This window comes from Oncorhynchus gorbuscha, unplaced genomic scaffold (genome assembly GCF_021184085.1).
Source record: "Oncorhynchus gorbuscha isolate QuinsamMale2020 ecotype Even-year unplaced genomic scaffold, OgorEven_v1.0 Un_scaffold_831, whole genome shotgun sequence".
NCBI lineage: Eukaryota > Metazoa > Chordata > Actinopteri > Salmoniformes > Salmonidae > Oncorhynchus > Oncorhynchus gorbuscha.
Window position 1 is genome coordinate 63738 of NW_025745830.1, and position 16263 is coordinate 80000.

The window sequence follows — 16263 nt, forward strand, 5'->3', positions numbered from 1 at the left end:
TACAGCCTGACCTGTAGCCAATATATCAATGTATTACAGCCTGACCTGTAACCAATATATCAATGTATTACAGTCTGACCTGTAGCCAATATATCAATGTATTACAGCCTGACCTGTAACCGATATATCAATGTATTACAGCCTGACCTGTAACCGATATATCAATGTATTACATCCTGACCTGTAACCGATATATCAATGTATTACAGTCTGAACTGTAACCGATATATCAATGTATTACAGTCTGACCTGTAATAACAACGTCATAGATTTGCTTTTGAACACTGCGTTGACTGCTCTCTCAAACACTGGTAGTTGCATTTTCATCTGAGCAAATGGCAATGTGTTGATAACATGGTAGCAATGTCCATACCTAAAAGGTGCGGTATCCACCTGTAACCTGTATGGAAAAGCATAAAACCAGCCCCGCCCACGCGTTCATAGGTGACAGGTATGCAACACATACAGGGAGAAATCCACAGCACCCCCTCCTTTACTGCGGATCACTTTTCCTGTGCTGACTGACTGCTGGAAGGAATTAGCGCTAGTGGGCGTCGCCGAATCTCATCATTTGACTTTCCCATTTGTGTGTGTGGAGCGTACTGGGGCATACCTACCTGTCCGAGGAAGAGAGAGAACATACCAGAGAACTCAGAAAGACGTCTCACCTCTCCCCACGGGATATCTTCACAGAGAGAAGCACAAGAAGAGACAGGTGTTTACGGGAGAAGAATCCGAGTCGTCCCGCTGGCAAAATGTTCAAGAAAAAACCCTCGAAGAGCGTGACCATCACGCAAACGAAAAAGTGAGCAGTTGTTTCTATGTTGAAAGTTGTCTTGGTGGTTATAAATAGCGAGTTGTAACTTTGTAATCACTGTGCAAGTTTATTTTAATGTCGCATTAGGAAAGATAAAGTGAAGTTGGGACGTTTGACAAATTGACAACACTGTCAGTATGCTTCAGGATTATATTTATGATCGTTTATGATAATGCGTATTTTATAACTTGACAACACTTCTGGGACATTGTAATACTATGTAATACAATAAATTAAGCCACGTTGCATGGGGGGTTAAGTCATATTCCAAAGTTTATACAACTCTGGAAAATGGCTTTTAATGATATTGTTTTGTGTAGCCTTAGTTTATACACTTGAACGTCCTTTTATTAACTTGACCAGAGGGCGTGGCTGTATGTTAGTGTCAGTAACTGGTTTGATAACTTTGGCTTTCGGGGTAGAGTGAGGGAATACACGGTGATGGACTTCAACCCAGTCCTGTTCAACTACTTTTCACTTAAAGAAAGTATTGACCTCACTTTTGCCGAAATATAGTAAAATATCAGGCTACTGTATCGGGCAAAAAAAAAAGAAATTGAATCCAGTCGTCTCTTTGTTCATATAAACAATATAAATCCCTATATAATTATACAGTGAGGTGTTTCACCATGCACTCCCACCTACCTAGTGACGAGCTGCCCCCCCAAAAAAAATCTCCAAATATTTATCAACATTTTCAACTGTCACTTTTCACTCTCACTTCAGGAACTTGCTATACTGGATCTTCTCTGGGGCAGTCAGTGTATGCATCCCACACCGCACACTATACCCCTATGGGCTCTGGTCTAAAGTAGTGCTCTATATAGGGAACAGAGCCCTATGGACCCTGGTCAAAAGTAGTGCACTATATAGGGATCACGGCCCTATGGGCCTTGGTCAAAAGTAGTGCACTATATAGGGTTTAATATGGGTTGTAAGTCAGTGTCTCTGAACAGAGAGAGCACAGAGCATGCAGGTTGTCACTCGTCAAGTGAGAGTAGGAGGAGGAGGAGGGAGGAGGAGGGCAGGATAGAGTCCGGGCCACCTAGTAATAACAACACTCCTTTGGCTTGGAACATGAGAGGTTAGCTAGCTAATCTGTTTCCAATGGTTATCTATGTAATGTATGGCTCTGGGATGGTGTATGGCTCTGGGATGGTGTATGGCTCTGGGACGATGTATGGCTCTGGGACGGTGTATGGCTCTGGGACGGTGTATGGCTCTGGGACGGTGTATGGCTCTGGGACGGTGTATGGCTCTGGGACGGTGTATGGCTCTGGGATGGTGTATGGCTCTGGGATGGTGTATGGCTCTGGGACGGGCTACGTCCCAAATGGGCACCATATTCCCTAATTAGTGCACTACGTTTGACCAGAGCCCTATGGCCAATGGCACCCTATTCCCTAATTAGTGCACTACTTTTGACCAGAGCCCTTTGAGAATAGGGAGCTGTTTGGGACAAAGCCTTAATGGGAGGCTCATCATTGACTTCAGTAAAGAAGGGAATGTATCTTGTCTGATATTGAAGGAAAGGCCTAGCAAGCTGCTTAAAACTGTTTCTAGTTAGTGAATGAGGCTTTTATGTTTCAACGTATGAGTCAGACACAATGTTGGAATAATGAAAACCACACACATTGTGTGTGTGGGCGTGTGTGTGCGTGCATGCTTGCATGCATGTGTGTGGGTGTGGGCGTATGTAATTTATGTGTAGGGTTGCAAAATTCCCTGATTTTCCCGAAATGCTGGTTGTAGGATTAATGGAATCAAGAGGGAATCCGGAGTCAGTTATTTAATGTGGGTCAACACATCACAACTTCCTGGGGGCAGTGATTTAATCAGAGTTATTGGTGGTCTTAAGGGTGTTCAATAGATCTTGATTGAGTCAGATCAGGGTTATTGGTGGTCTCCTCAGAGATTTGCAGATAGAAGTACTACAGCAGACATGAGTCTCCTATCAGCTGGAGGCAGTTATTTAATGTGGCTGTCAACACATCACAATGGGCCCAGTTCCATTTAGGGGGCAGCTCCTACTCCTTGATTTAATACTGGAGGGCCTAGGGACCCTAATGGTTGATTGGTTTGGTCTTGAAGGGTTGTCTAGAAAGGGTTTGTCTGATCTCTTGTTTGGGAAGTTCAGATTTGAAGGAGTTGGGGTTGGTTTGTCTGATCTGGGCCTTGGTTGTTTGGGAAGAGATTTGAAGATAGAAGGGTTTGTCTGATCTGGGCCTTGGTTGTTTACAGCAGACATGAGTCTAGAAAGGGTTTGTCTGATCAGCTGGAGTTCTATTTGAACAGTTGGGGATGATCTATCTGGGCCTTGGTTGTTTGGTTCTATTTGAAGGAGTTGGGGTCTAGGAAGGGTTTGTCTGATCTGGGCCTTGGTTGTTTGGGAAGTTCATATTTGAAGGAGTTGGGGTCAACTTTCTGATCTGGGCCTTGGTTGTTTGGGAAGTTCATATTTGAAGAGTTGGGGTCTAGGAAGGGTTTGTCTGATCTGGGCCCAGTTCCATTTGAAGGAGTTGGGGTCTAGGAAGGGTTTGTCTTCTGGGCCTTGGTTGTTTGGGAAGTTCATATTTGAAGGAGTTGGGGTCTAGAAAGGGTTTGTCTGATCTGGGCCTTCACAGAGTTCATATTTAGTTGGGGTCTAGAAAGGGTTTGTCTGATCTGGGCCTTGGTTGAGGAAGTTCATATTTGAAGGAGTTGGGGTCTAGAATGGTTTGTCTGATCTGGGCCTTTGTTGTTTGGGAAGTTCATATTTGAAGGAGTTGGGGTCTAGAAAGGGTTTGTCTGATCTTGGTTGTTTGGGCCTTGGTTGTTTGGGAAGTTCATATTTGAAGGAGTTGGGGTCTAGAAAGGGTTTGTCTGATCTGGGCCTTGGTTGTTTGGGAAGTTCATATTTGAAGGAGTTGGGGTCTAGGAAGGGTTTGTCTGATCTGGGCCTTGGTTGTTTGGGAAGTTCATATTTGAAGGAGTTGGGGTCTAGGAAGGGTTTGTCTGATCTGGGCCTTGGTTGTTTGGGAAGTTCATATTTGAAGGAGTTGGGGTCTAGGAAGGGTTTGTCTGATCTGGGCCTTGGTTGTTTGGGAAGTTCATATTTGAAGGAGTTGGGGTCTATTTGAAGGAAGGGTTTGTCTGATCTGGGCCTTGGTTGTTTGGGAAGTTCATATTTGAAGGAGTTGGGGTCTAGAAAGGGTTTGTCTGATCTGGGCCTTGGTTGTTTGGGAAGTTCATATTTGAAGGAGTTGGGGTCTAGGAAGGGTTTGTCTGATCTGGGCCTTGGTTGTTTGGGAAGTTCATATTTGAAGGAGTTGGGGTCTAGAAAGGGTTTGTCTGATCTGGGCCTTGGTTGTTTGGGAAGTTCATCTGGATCTCATCCCTCCCTCTATAACCTCAAAGACTCATAGTTACCTTCTGGTTACAATTTGTCCCTCTCTCCCTCTCCTTGGAAATACTTTACTCCTTATTCGGAGAGATGTGTGTCCAACACACATCTCTCTGGTTAAATAAAGGTTCAATCAAAATAAATCAAATATAATATATAATATAATAATATAATATAATAATATAATATAATAATATAATAATAATATATAAGATGTTCAGCATATTGGAACAATGTTTGTTGGCATCCTTCTAATAGAAGCTGTAGACCAGAGGTCCACCTCCCCCAGGTCATCCCTTTAATACAAACTGTAGACCAGAGGTCCACCTCCCCCAGGCCATCCATCCCTTTAATACAAACTGTAGACCAGAGGTCCACCTCCCCCAGGCCATCCATCCCTTTAATACAAACTGTAGACCAGAGGTCCACCTCCCCCAGGCCATCCATCCCTTTAATACAAACTGTAGACCAGAGGTCCACCTCCCCCAGGCCATCCATCCCTTTAATACAAACTGTAGACCAGAGGTCCACCTCCCCCAGGCCATCCATCCCTTTAATACAAACTGTAGACCAGAGGTCCACCTCCCCCAGGCCATCCATCCCTTTAATACAAACTGTAGCATTTCACTCCACCCACAATAACATCTGCTAAACACGTGTATGTGACCAATAACATTTGATTTGATCTGAACCGCTAGGCTAGCCAGCCATCTTATTGCTATGACTGTGTCATAAGAACTCTCCCGAATGTACTTTCCAGGGCATTCTATAGGCGTACTCTTTCCTTTAGGCCAGGGTTACCCCGACTCTGTCCTAACACGCTACACAGCCCATTCAACTAACCAACTCATCATCCAGCGTTGATCATTGAAATCAGCTGTGTAAAACACACACTACGACTGGTTAAAAAAGACATAGCGCTGCATTAGGGCCCTTTCAACGTGGCCTTTGAACTCACACACACACTGTCAAGTGTGAAAGGTTTGGTTTAATAAAGGAGGATACACACTCTATTAGCCTGAGGCCTCTTTGTTCTATAAAGGATGAGACGCGATGGATAACCCTAATGGCTCACATTAAGTCCTACAGTGAGAGCTGGGCTGTGAATCTAAAGAGAACCATTTGTGGTATAAAAACTGTGGACATCATATCATTTTGCCCCAGTTGGAACCAGGGGCATCATGTCATTTTGCCCCAGTTGGAACCAGGGGCATCATGTCATTTTGCCCCAGTTGGAACCAGGGGCATCATGTCATTTTGCCCCAGTTGGAACCAGGGGCATCATGTCATTTTGCCCCAGTTGGAACCAGGGGCATCATGGTCATTTTGCCCCAGTTGGAACCAGGGGCATCATGGCATTTTGCCCCAGTTGGAACCAGGGGCATCATGGCATTTTGCCCCAGTTGGAACCAGGGGCATCATGTCATTTTGCCCCAGTTGGAACCAGGGGCATCATGGTCATTTTGCCCCAGTTGGAACCAGGGGCGTCATGGTCATTTTGCCCCAGTTGGAACCAGGGGCATCATGGTCATTTTGCCCCAGTTGGAACCAGGGGCATCATGTCATTTTGCCCCAGTTGGAACCAGGGGCATCATTGTCATTTTGCCCCAGTTGGAACCAGGGGCATCATGGCATTTTGCCCCAGTTGGAGCCAATGCCAGTTTCACAAGAATCCAGCTGTTTGTCAGTGGTTGAAAACACCCAGACTCTTTGCACAGTGTGCAATGCAATCCCACTGATTTTTGAATAGATATGACAAGGACTATAATTTATGATTTAATTCAAATGTCAAGCCGGGGCATGGAAACCTCAACATATGATTTAATCAAACTGTGAATGCCTTGAAAGGTCACATAAGCAAACAGTTGTACATATTACATATCTGATATGAGAACACCTGTCTACTAATGCTATACATATCTGATATGAGAACACCTGTCTACTAATGCTGTACATATCTGATATGAGAACACCTGTCTACTAATGCTGTACATATCTGATATGAGAACACCTGTCTACTAATGCTATACATATCTGATATGAGAACACCTGTCTACTAATGCTGTACATATCTGATATGAGAACACCTGTCTACTAATGCTGTACATATCTGATATGAGAACACCTGTCTACTAATGCTATACATATCTGATATGAGAACACCTGTCTACTAATGCTGTACATATCTGATATGAGAACACCTGAGTCTACTAATGCTGTACATATCTGATATGAGAACACCTGTCTACTAATGCTATACATATCTGATATGAGAACACCTGTCTACTAATGCTATACATATCTGATATGAGAACACCTGTCTACTAATGCTATACATATCTGATATGAGAACACCTGTCTACTAATGGAGCGGCAGCATAGCCTAGTGGTTAGAGCGTTGGACTAGTAACCGGAAGGTTGTGAGTTCAAACCCCCGAGCTGACAAGGTACAAATCTGTTGTTCTGCGCCTGAACAGGCCGTCATTGAAAATAAGAATGTGTTCTTAACTGATATTTTGAAAAGCATTTGAACCCAAGTCTGCTATGTGATAAATCAACCTGTCTGAATAAGACCCCACCATTATATAGACTTGATCAGAACCCCAGTCCAATACCCAGCTTCAGGCACGTAGAAATAGACACATAGATGTGTATAACCAACAGGTGTTCTAATATCAAACGATATAAAACTCTTACTCTTCAATGCACTCATCACCTCATCACCTCAGGCTGCGGGTTATTTAAACATCATTCTCTGTTACATAAAGGAGAATAGAACCTGTTGGGCCAGTTCTGTAGGAGGAGATAACCTTCTGGAGATAACAGACTACAACAATACTCTACAACTAGTTCTGTCCTCAGGAGGACCAGGATCAACACTGTGCTACAACTAGTTCTGTCCTCAGGAGGACCAGGATCAACACTGCTACAACTAGTTCTGTCCTCAGGAGGACCAGGATCAACACTGTGCCACAACTAGTTCTGTCCTCAGGAGGACCAGGATCAACACTGTGCCACAACTAGTTCTGTCCTCAGGAGGACCAGGATCAACACTGCTACAACTAGTTCTGTCCTCAGGAGGACCAGAATCAACACTGTGCTACAACTAGTTCTGTCCTCAGGAGGACCAGGATCAACACTGCTACAACTAGTTCTGTCCTCAGGAGGACCAGGATCAACACTGTGCTACAACTAGTTCTGTCCTTTACTTAGAAATTGCCTGTAGTAAGTAGGCAATTTCACTGTAAGGTCTACCTACACCTGTTGTATTCGGCGCACGTGACAAATTAAAGTTTGATTTGATTTAAGTGCCATCAGAATGTGGTTTACTGGTTGATGGCACTTCACCAACACCTCCATCAATGACAGCAGGCTCCCATGAGAGAGGAGTGAGTCACGAACTGGACTGCTTCCAATGACAAGATGCATGTATGCTGTTGAGTCCAATCATGTTTCATCATGTCTTCTCTTCAATAGAGAGTTGTGTGTGTGTGTGTGTGTGTGTGTGTGTGTGTGTGTGTGTGTGTGTGTGTGTGTGTGTGTGTGTGTGTGTGTGTGTGTGTGTGTGTGTGTGTGTGTGTGTGTGTGTGTGGTAGAGGTCGACCGATTATGATTTTTCAACACCGATACAGATTATTGGAGGACCAAAAAAAGCCAATACCGATTAATATTGACAATTACAACAATACTGAATGAACACTTATTTTAACTTAATATAATACATAAATAAAATACATTTAGCCTCAAATAAATAATGAAACATGTTCAATTTGGTTTTGGTTGAAATAATGCAAAAACACAGTGTTGGAAAATAAAGTAAAAGTGCAATATGTGCCATGTAAGAAAGCTAAAGTTCCTTGCTCAGAACATGAGAACATATGAAAGCTGGTGGTTCCTTTTAACATGAGTCTTCAATATTCCCAGGTAATAAGTTTTAGGTTATAGTTATTATAGGAATTATTGAACTATTTCTCTCTATACGATGTGTATTTCATAAACCTTTGACTATTGGATGTTCTTATAGGCACTTGAGTATTGCCAGTGAAACAATATAGCTTCCGTCCCTCTCCTCTCCTCGCTTCTATCTGGGCTTGAACCAGGAACACATCGACAACAGCCACACTCAAAGCAGCGTTACCCATGCAGAGCAAGGGGAACAACTACTCCAAGTCTCAGAGCGAGTGACATTTGAAACGCTATTAGCGTACCCCGCTAACTAGCTAGCCATTTCACATCGGTTACACCAGTCTAATCTCGGGAGTTGATAGGCTTGAAGTCATAAACAGCTCAATGCTTTAAAAGCACAGCAAAGAGCTGCTGGCAAATGCAGGAAAGTGCTGTTTGGATGAATGCTTACGAGCCTGCTCCTGCCTACCACCGCCCAGTCAGACTGCTCTATCAAATCATAGACTTAATTATAACATAAAAAATGCACAAATACGAGCCTTTGGTCATTAAAATGGTAGAATCCGGAAACTCATTTCAAAATCAAAACGTTTATTCTTTCTGTGAAATACGGAACTGTTCCGTATTTTATCTAACGGGTGGCATCCCTAAGTCTTAATATTGCTGTTACATTGTACAACCTTCAATGTTGTGTCATAATTCGATAAAATTCTGGCAAATTAATTACGGCCTTTTGTTAGGAATAAATGGACTTCATACAGTTCTCAACGAGCCAGGCGGCCCAAACTGCTGCATATACCCTGATTCTGTTGCACAGAATGCAAGAGAAGTCACACAATTTCCCTAGTTAAATATGCAGGTTTAAAAATATATAGTTGTTTATTGATTTTAAAGAAAGGCATTGATGTTTATGGTTAGGTACACATTGGTGCAACGACAGTGGTTTTTCGCAAATGCGCTTGTTAAATCATCACTGGTTTGTCGAAGTAGGCTGTGATTCGATGAGAAATTAACAGGCACCGCATCAATTATATGCAACACAGGACACACTAAATAACTACAGTGATTATGTTAATATTGTTTTTTATAAGATAAGTTTAATGCTAGCTAGCAACTTACCTTGCCTTCTTGCTGTCCTCGCATAACAGGTAGTCAGCCTGCCACGCAGGCTCCTCGTGGAGTGCAATGTAAGGCAGGTGGTTAGAGCGTTGGACTAGTAAACGGAACATTGCAAACACGAGTCGGCCATTCTGATTAATCGGTCGACCTCTAGTGTGAAGTATTGTATGAAAAGCAAAGATGATTTATAATAGCTTATTTGCATGTACAGTGTGATCTAAGAACCGTGTCGCAGAAGGAACGTTGTGTGTTCTGGAATGTCTCCTGTCTGCATGGTGTTCTGAACAGAGCTCAGGGGTTGGTGTGATGGGCTGGGTGTTCTGAACAGAGCTCAGGGGTTGGTGTGATGGGCTGGGTGTTCTGAACAGAGCTCAGGGGTTGGTGTGATGGGCTGGGTGTTCTGAACAGGGGTTAGTGTGATGTGCTGGGTGTTCTGAACAGACCTCAGGGGTTGGTGTGATGGGCTGGGTGTTCTGAACAGACCTCAGGGGTTGGTGTGATGGGCTGGGTGTTCTGAACAGGGGTTAGTGTGATGTGCTGTGTGTTCTGGAATGTCTCCTGTCTGCATGGTGTTCTGAACAGGGCTCAGGGGCTGGTGTGATGGGCAGGTGTTCCATTTTAAACTCACAGGTAAACAGACTGGAGACACGTTGTCTGATGCACAAAGCTTTTTATAGAAAACACTTCTAATATTAGCCGGGGTATCAGTCTGTCTCTGCTTTAGTATTCTAGTTGCTGTTGTTGTTGGGCAAGGAAAAGATGGTAGCATTGATGAGTGAAGAATAGTAATGTACTTAGTGCCCAAGCTGCTGTAGTCTCTTGTTGCCTCCACTGCAGTACTTCTAGGTTATATGAGCCAATGTGTTTTATTTAATGAATTACACTGAGTATGAACAAAGGTGTGTTTTAATGTCAATGTTTTCCACAGCACTATGCAGACAGTGTGTCAGATTGACAATGGTGTTACTGTCCTGGTCTGCGATGGGCCTGATTTACAGGCCTCTACTGGGGCTCAGCAACATTTCTCTTAGGTGTTCCAGATGTCAAAGTCTCCCTTCAGGTAAACAGATCTGACCCGTTGTCTGATGGAATCCTGCACAAGATCACTGACAGGAAGAAAGGTGGTGGATGCCTCATGGAATACTCATGCACCTGTCTAGTGCTCTCACATCGGTGTAGATAAAGGAGAGGAAGCTACTAGACTATTGAGATGAAGGAGAGGAGATGAGGAGAGGAGACAATGAGAGGAAGCTTCTAGACTATTGAGATGAAGGAGAGGAGATGAGGAGAGGAGACAAGGAGAGGAAGCTTCTAGACTATTGAGATTAAGGAGAGGAGATGAGGAGACAAGGAGAGGAAGCTTCTAGACTATTGAGATTAAGGAGAGGAGAGATGAGGAAGACACTAGACTAATGAGATGAAGGAGAGGAAACAAGGAGATGAAGCTACTAGCCTATTGAGATGACGAGGAGAGGAAGCTACTAGACTATTCAGATGAAGGAGAAGAGATGAGGAGAGGAAACTACTAGACTATTGAGATGAATGAGAAGAAATGAAGAGAGGAAACTACTAGACTATTGAGATGACGAGGAGAGGAAGCTACTAGACTATTGAGATGAAGGAGAAGAGACGAGGAGAGGAAGCTACTAGACTATTGAGATGACGAGGAGATGAAGCTACTAGCCTATTGAGATGACGAGGAGAGGAAGCTACTAGACTATTGAGATGAAGGAGAAGAGATGAGGAGAGGAAGCTACTAGACTATTGAGATGAAGGAGAAGAGACGAGGAGATGAAGCTACTAGCCTATTGAGATGACGAGGAGAGGAAGCTACTAGACTATTGAGATGAAGGAGAAGAGACGAGGAGAGGAAGCTACTAGACTATTGAGATGACGAGGAGATGAAGCTACTAGCCTATTGAGATGACGAGGAGAGGAAGCTACTAGACTATTGAGATGAAGGAGAATAGATGAGGAGAGGAAGCTACTAGACTATTGAGATGAAGGAGAAGAGATGAGGAGAGGAAACTACTAGACTATTGAGATGAATGAGAAGAAATGAAGAGAGGAAACTACTAGACTATTGAGATGACGAGGAGAGGAAGCTACTAGACTATTGAGATGAAGGAGAAGAGACGAGGAGAGGAAGCTACTAGATGAGGAGAGGAAGCTACTAGACTATTGAGATGAAGGAGAAGAGACGAGGAGAGGAAGCTATTAGTCTATTGAGATGAAGGAGAAGAGACGAGGAGAGGAAGCTATTAGTCTATTGAGATGAAGGAGAAGAGACGAGGAGAGGAAGCTATTAGTCTATTGAGATGAATGAGAAGAAATGAAGAGAGGAAACTACTAGACTATTGAGATGAAGGAGAGGAGATGAAGAGAGGAAGCTACTAGACTATTGAGATGAAGGAGAAGAAATGAGGAGAGGAAACTACTAGACTATTGAGATGAAGGAGAAGAGATGAGGAGAGGAAGCTACTAGACTATTGAGATGAAGGAGATGAAGACTAGCCTATTGAGATGACGAGGAGAGGAAGCTACTAGACTATTGAGATGAAGGAGAAGAGATGAGGAGAGGAAGCTACTAGACTATTGAGATGAAGGAGAAGAGATGAGGAGAGGAAGCTACTAGCCTATTGAGATGACGAGAAGAGAGGAAGCTACTAGACTATTGAGATGAAGGAGAAGAGATGAGGAGAGGAAGCTACTAGACTATTGAGATGAGGAGATGAAGCTACTAGCCTATTGAGATGACGAGGAGAGGAAGCTACTAGACTATTGAGATGAAGGAGAATAGATGAGGAGAGGAAGCTACTAGACTATTGAGATGAAGGAGAAGAGATGAGGAGAGGAAACTACTAGACTATTGAGATGAATGAGAAGAAATGAAGAGAGGAAACTACTAGACTATTGAGATGACGAGGAGAGGAAGCTACTAGACTATTGAGATGAAGGAGAAGAGACGAGGAGAGGAAGCTACTAGACTATTGAGATGACGAGGAGAGGGCTACTAGACTATTGAGATGAAGAGACGAAGAGAGGAAGCTATTAGTCTATTGAGATGAAGGAGAAGAGACGAGGAGAGGAAGCTATTAGTCTATTGAGATGAAGGAGAAGAGACGAGGAGAGGAAGCTATTAGTCTATTGAGATGAATGAGAAGAAATGAAGAGAGGAAACTACTAGACTATTGAGATGAAGGAGAAGAAATGAGGAGAGGAAACTACTAGACTATTGAGATGACGAGGAGAGGTGCACTTCATTCAGATGGAGAAGAAATGAGGAGAGGCAGACTAGACTATTGAGATGAAGTGGAGACAAGGCAAGTGCACTTCATTCAGGGAGAAGAAATGACACGGCAGACAGACTATTGGTGAAGTGGAGAGACAAGGCAAGTGCACTTCATTCAGGGAAATGAGACACGGAAAGACAGACGGTGAAGTGGACGAAGCAAGTCTATTGAGATGCAGCCCATGTCATCTGACCCCTGGGACAGGTTCATTCAGGGTTAGCAGACACGGCAGACAGACGGTGAAGTGGACGACAAGGCAAGTGCACTTCATTCAGGGTTAGTAGACACGGCAGACAGACGGTGAAGTGGACGACAAGGCAAGTGCACTTCATTCAGGGTTAGTAGACACGGCAGACAGACGGTGAAGTGGACGACAAGGCAAGTGCACTTCATTCAGGGTTAGTAGACACGGCAGACAGACGGTGAAGTGGACGACAAGGCAAGTGCACTTCATTCAGGGTTAGTAGACACGGCAGACAGACGGTGAAGTGGACGACAAGGCAAGTGCACTTCATTCAGGGTTAGTAGACACGGCAGACAGACGGTGAAGTGGACGACAAGGCAAGTGCACTTCATTCAGGGTTAGTAGACACGGCAGACAGACGGTGAAGTGGACGACAAGGCAAGTGCACTTCATTCAGGGTTAGTAGACACGGCAGACAGACGGTGAAGTGGACGACAAGGCAAGTGCACTTCATTCAGGGTTAGTAGACACGGCAGACAGACGGTGAAGTGGACGACAAGGCAAGTGCACTTCATTCAGGGTTAGTAGACACGGCAGACAGACGGTGAAGTGGACGACAAGGCAAGTGCACTTCATTCAGGGTTAGTAGACACGGCAGACAGACGGTGAAGTGGACGACAAGGCAAGTGCACTTCATTCAGGGTTAGCAGACACGGCAGACAGACGGTGAAGTGGACGACAAGGCAAGTGCACTTCATTCAGGGTTAGCAGACACGGCAGACAGACGGTGAAGTGGACGACAAGGCAAGTGCACTTCATTCAGGGTTAGCAGACACGGCAGACAGACGGTGAAGTGGACGACAAGGCAAGTGCACTTCATTCAGTCACTCGTCTGATTACCTCCCTAATGACAGCTACCATTTTAAGCATCCCTGCTGAAGAGCTGTGTTAATCCTGACTGAGTCTGTTACTAAGATGAAGACTGGAGCTTAGTTACTGACTGGATCCGTCTTTCATTCATAACAGTCTGAAGAGCTGTGTTAATCCTGACTGAGTCTGTTACTAAGATGAAGACTGGAGCTTAGTTACTGACTGGATCCGTCTTTCATTCATAACAGTCTGAAGAGCTGTGTTAATCCTGACTGAGTCTGTTACTAAGATGAAGACTGGAGCTTAGTTACTGACTGGATCCGTCTTTCATTCATAACAGTCTGAAGAGCTGTGTTAATCCTGACTGAGTCTGTTACTAAGATGAAGACTGGAGCTTAGTTACTGACTGGATCCGTCTTTCATTCATAACAGTCTGAAGAGTTGATTTTATCCCTCAGTCGACGTTAGCATGTCAAAGTGAACATTTTTTGTTAAAGTTTAAAGCTCCAGTCCCCGATTGGGGAAAGCATCAACGTAAGGTCCTGTTTACTTGTGTAGGCCCACATTATGAGGCCCGGTTTTAATGTTCTGTTGCTCAAGTCCATTTTGTACTCTGAACAGAACGCACAGATGGTCTCTAAAGGTTTTCAGAGAGATACGGTCACTGCAGACTCTTTCCTTTTAAAGGCATCGTTCACCCAACTGAACTATCCCTGTAACCTAACAGTGGTCTTTCTGGAACAGCACTCACAGATCGTCTGTATGTAGAACTAACTGGTGTCTTCTCCCCTGAGAGGGTCTGTATGTAGAACTAACTGGTGTCTTCTCCCCTGAGAGAGTCTGTATGTAGAACTAACTGGTGTCTTCTCCCCTGAGAGGGTCTGTATGTAGAACTAACTGGTGTCTTCTCCCCTGAGAGAGTCTGTATGTAGAACTAACTGGTGTCTTCTCCCCTGAGAGAGTCTGTATGTAGAACTAACTGGTGTCTTCTCCCCTGAGAGCGTCTGTATGTAGAACTAACTGGTGTCTTCTCCCCTGAGAGAGTCTGTATGTAGAACTAACTGGTGTCTTCTCCCCTGAGAGAGTCTGTATGTAGAACTAACTGGTGTCTTCTCCTCTGAGAGCGTCTGTATGTAGAACTAACTGGTGTCTTCTCCCCTGAGAGGGTCTGTATGTAGAACTAACTGGTGTCTTCTCCCCTCAGAGCATCTGTATGTAGAACTAACTGGTGTCTTCTCCCCTGAGATGGTCTGTATGTAGAACTAACTGGTGTCTTCTCCCCTCAGAGCGTCTGTATGTAGAACTAACTGGTGTCTTCTCCCCTGAGAGGGTCTGTTTGTAGAACTAACTGGTGTCTTCTCCCCTGAGAGGGTCTGTTTGTAGAACTAACTGGTGTCTTCTCCTCTGAGAGGGTCTGTATGTAGAACTAACTGGTGTCTTCTCCCCTGAGAGGGTCTGTTTGTAGAACTAACTGGTGTCTTCTCCCCTGAGAGGGTCTGTTTGTAGAACTAACTGGTGTCTTCTCCCCTGAGAGGGTCTGTATGTAGAACTAACTGGTGTCTTCTCCCCTCAGATGGTCTGTATGGGGGGAGGGGGTCACACTCTCCCCCATCATCCTTGGCAAACACAACTGATTTAAACTAATTGCGTTCTAAACTGAAGATCATGATGAGTTGATTATTGGAGTCAGGTGTGTTAGCTGGGGACAAAATATGACACCAATCAGGCCCCAGAGGACTGGAGATGTCCATCCCAGGCCTAGAAGAACGTTTTGAAGAATGTTTTACTTGCAACGACAGTCATCTATGGTTGTTTTGACCCACTTCGGTGGAATGCAACGACAGTCATCTATGGTTGTTTTGACCCACTTCGGTGGAATGCAACGACTGTCATCTATGGTTGTTTTGACCCACTTCGGTTGAATGCAACGACAGTCATCTATGGTTGTTTTGACCCACTTCGGTTGAATGTAAGTCGCTCTGTATAAGTTCAATGACTAAAAACTGTTGTCACCTCCTCATTCCAGGGCGCCCTCCTCTGAGCTGTCTGCACTGATTGAGAAGCTGCAGAAGAACGCTGACAAGGTGGAGAAGCTCATCCTTGAGACGGAGCAGAACCTCAACAAGGTAAAGAACCGCATCACACAGAACCTCGTAGAACCGTTTAGAACATCATAAAACCACACAGAACTGGATAGAATCTCAAAGATCATCACATAACATCGTAGAACCTCATAGAACTGCGTGGAACCGCATAGAACCTCAGAACTTCATAGAACGTCACAGAACCTTATGATAGGGTCATACCTTTTGATAATGCAACAACAACATCCTATTGGTGGCTCTGGCAGACTGTTTGCATTATCCTAATGGGCTCTGTGTGGCTCTCAATGTCTTTGACAATATCACATGAAAACATTTGACTGCTCTGTGTTGTATCAGGATGTGAGTAAGATCAACGAGGGCAAGCAGCCTCTGTACCAGGACGACACCAACAAGCGCATCCTAAGCTCTCTGGAGCTGCTGCAAGGCCTGGATGAGGACGCCGTTGACGCAAAACGCCTGCAGCACCCCCAGGCTGAGATGATCGAGCAGGAGTGAGTTATATTATCTAGTAGATATACACTACACTAGATATACCTACTGTACCTGCAGCACCGCCAGGCTGAGATGATAGAGCAGGAGTTATATTA

The 16263-nt window shown here is 44.3% G+C and overlaps 1 protein-coding gene across 1 annotated transcript in view; it reads left to right on the forward strand.

The window, feature by feature from the left end:
• The first annotated feature begins 536 nt into the window (after positions 1 to 536).
• The window catches only part of ppl (periplakin), a 55308-nt gene continuing 39581 nt past the window's right edge, over positions 537 to 16263 (forward strand). Inside the window, exons 1-3 of the mRNA XM_046335724.1 lie at positions 537 to 805; positions 15598 to 15697; positions 16013 to 16167. Coding sequence (XP_046191680.1) covers positions 756 to 805; positions 15598 to 15697; positions 16013 to 16167 — 305 coding nt within the window. The 5' untranslated portion in view covers positions 537 to 755. The remainder of the gene's footprint in view (positions 806 to 15597; positions 15698 to 16012; positions 16168 to 16263) is intronic.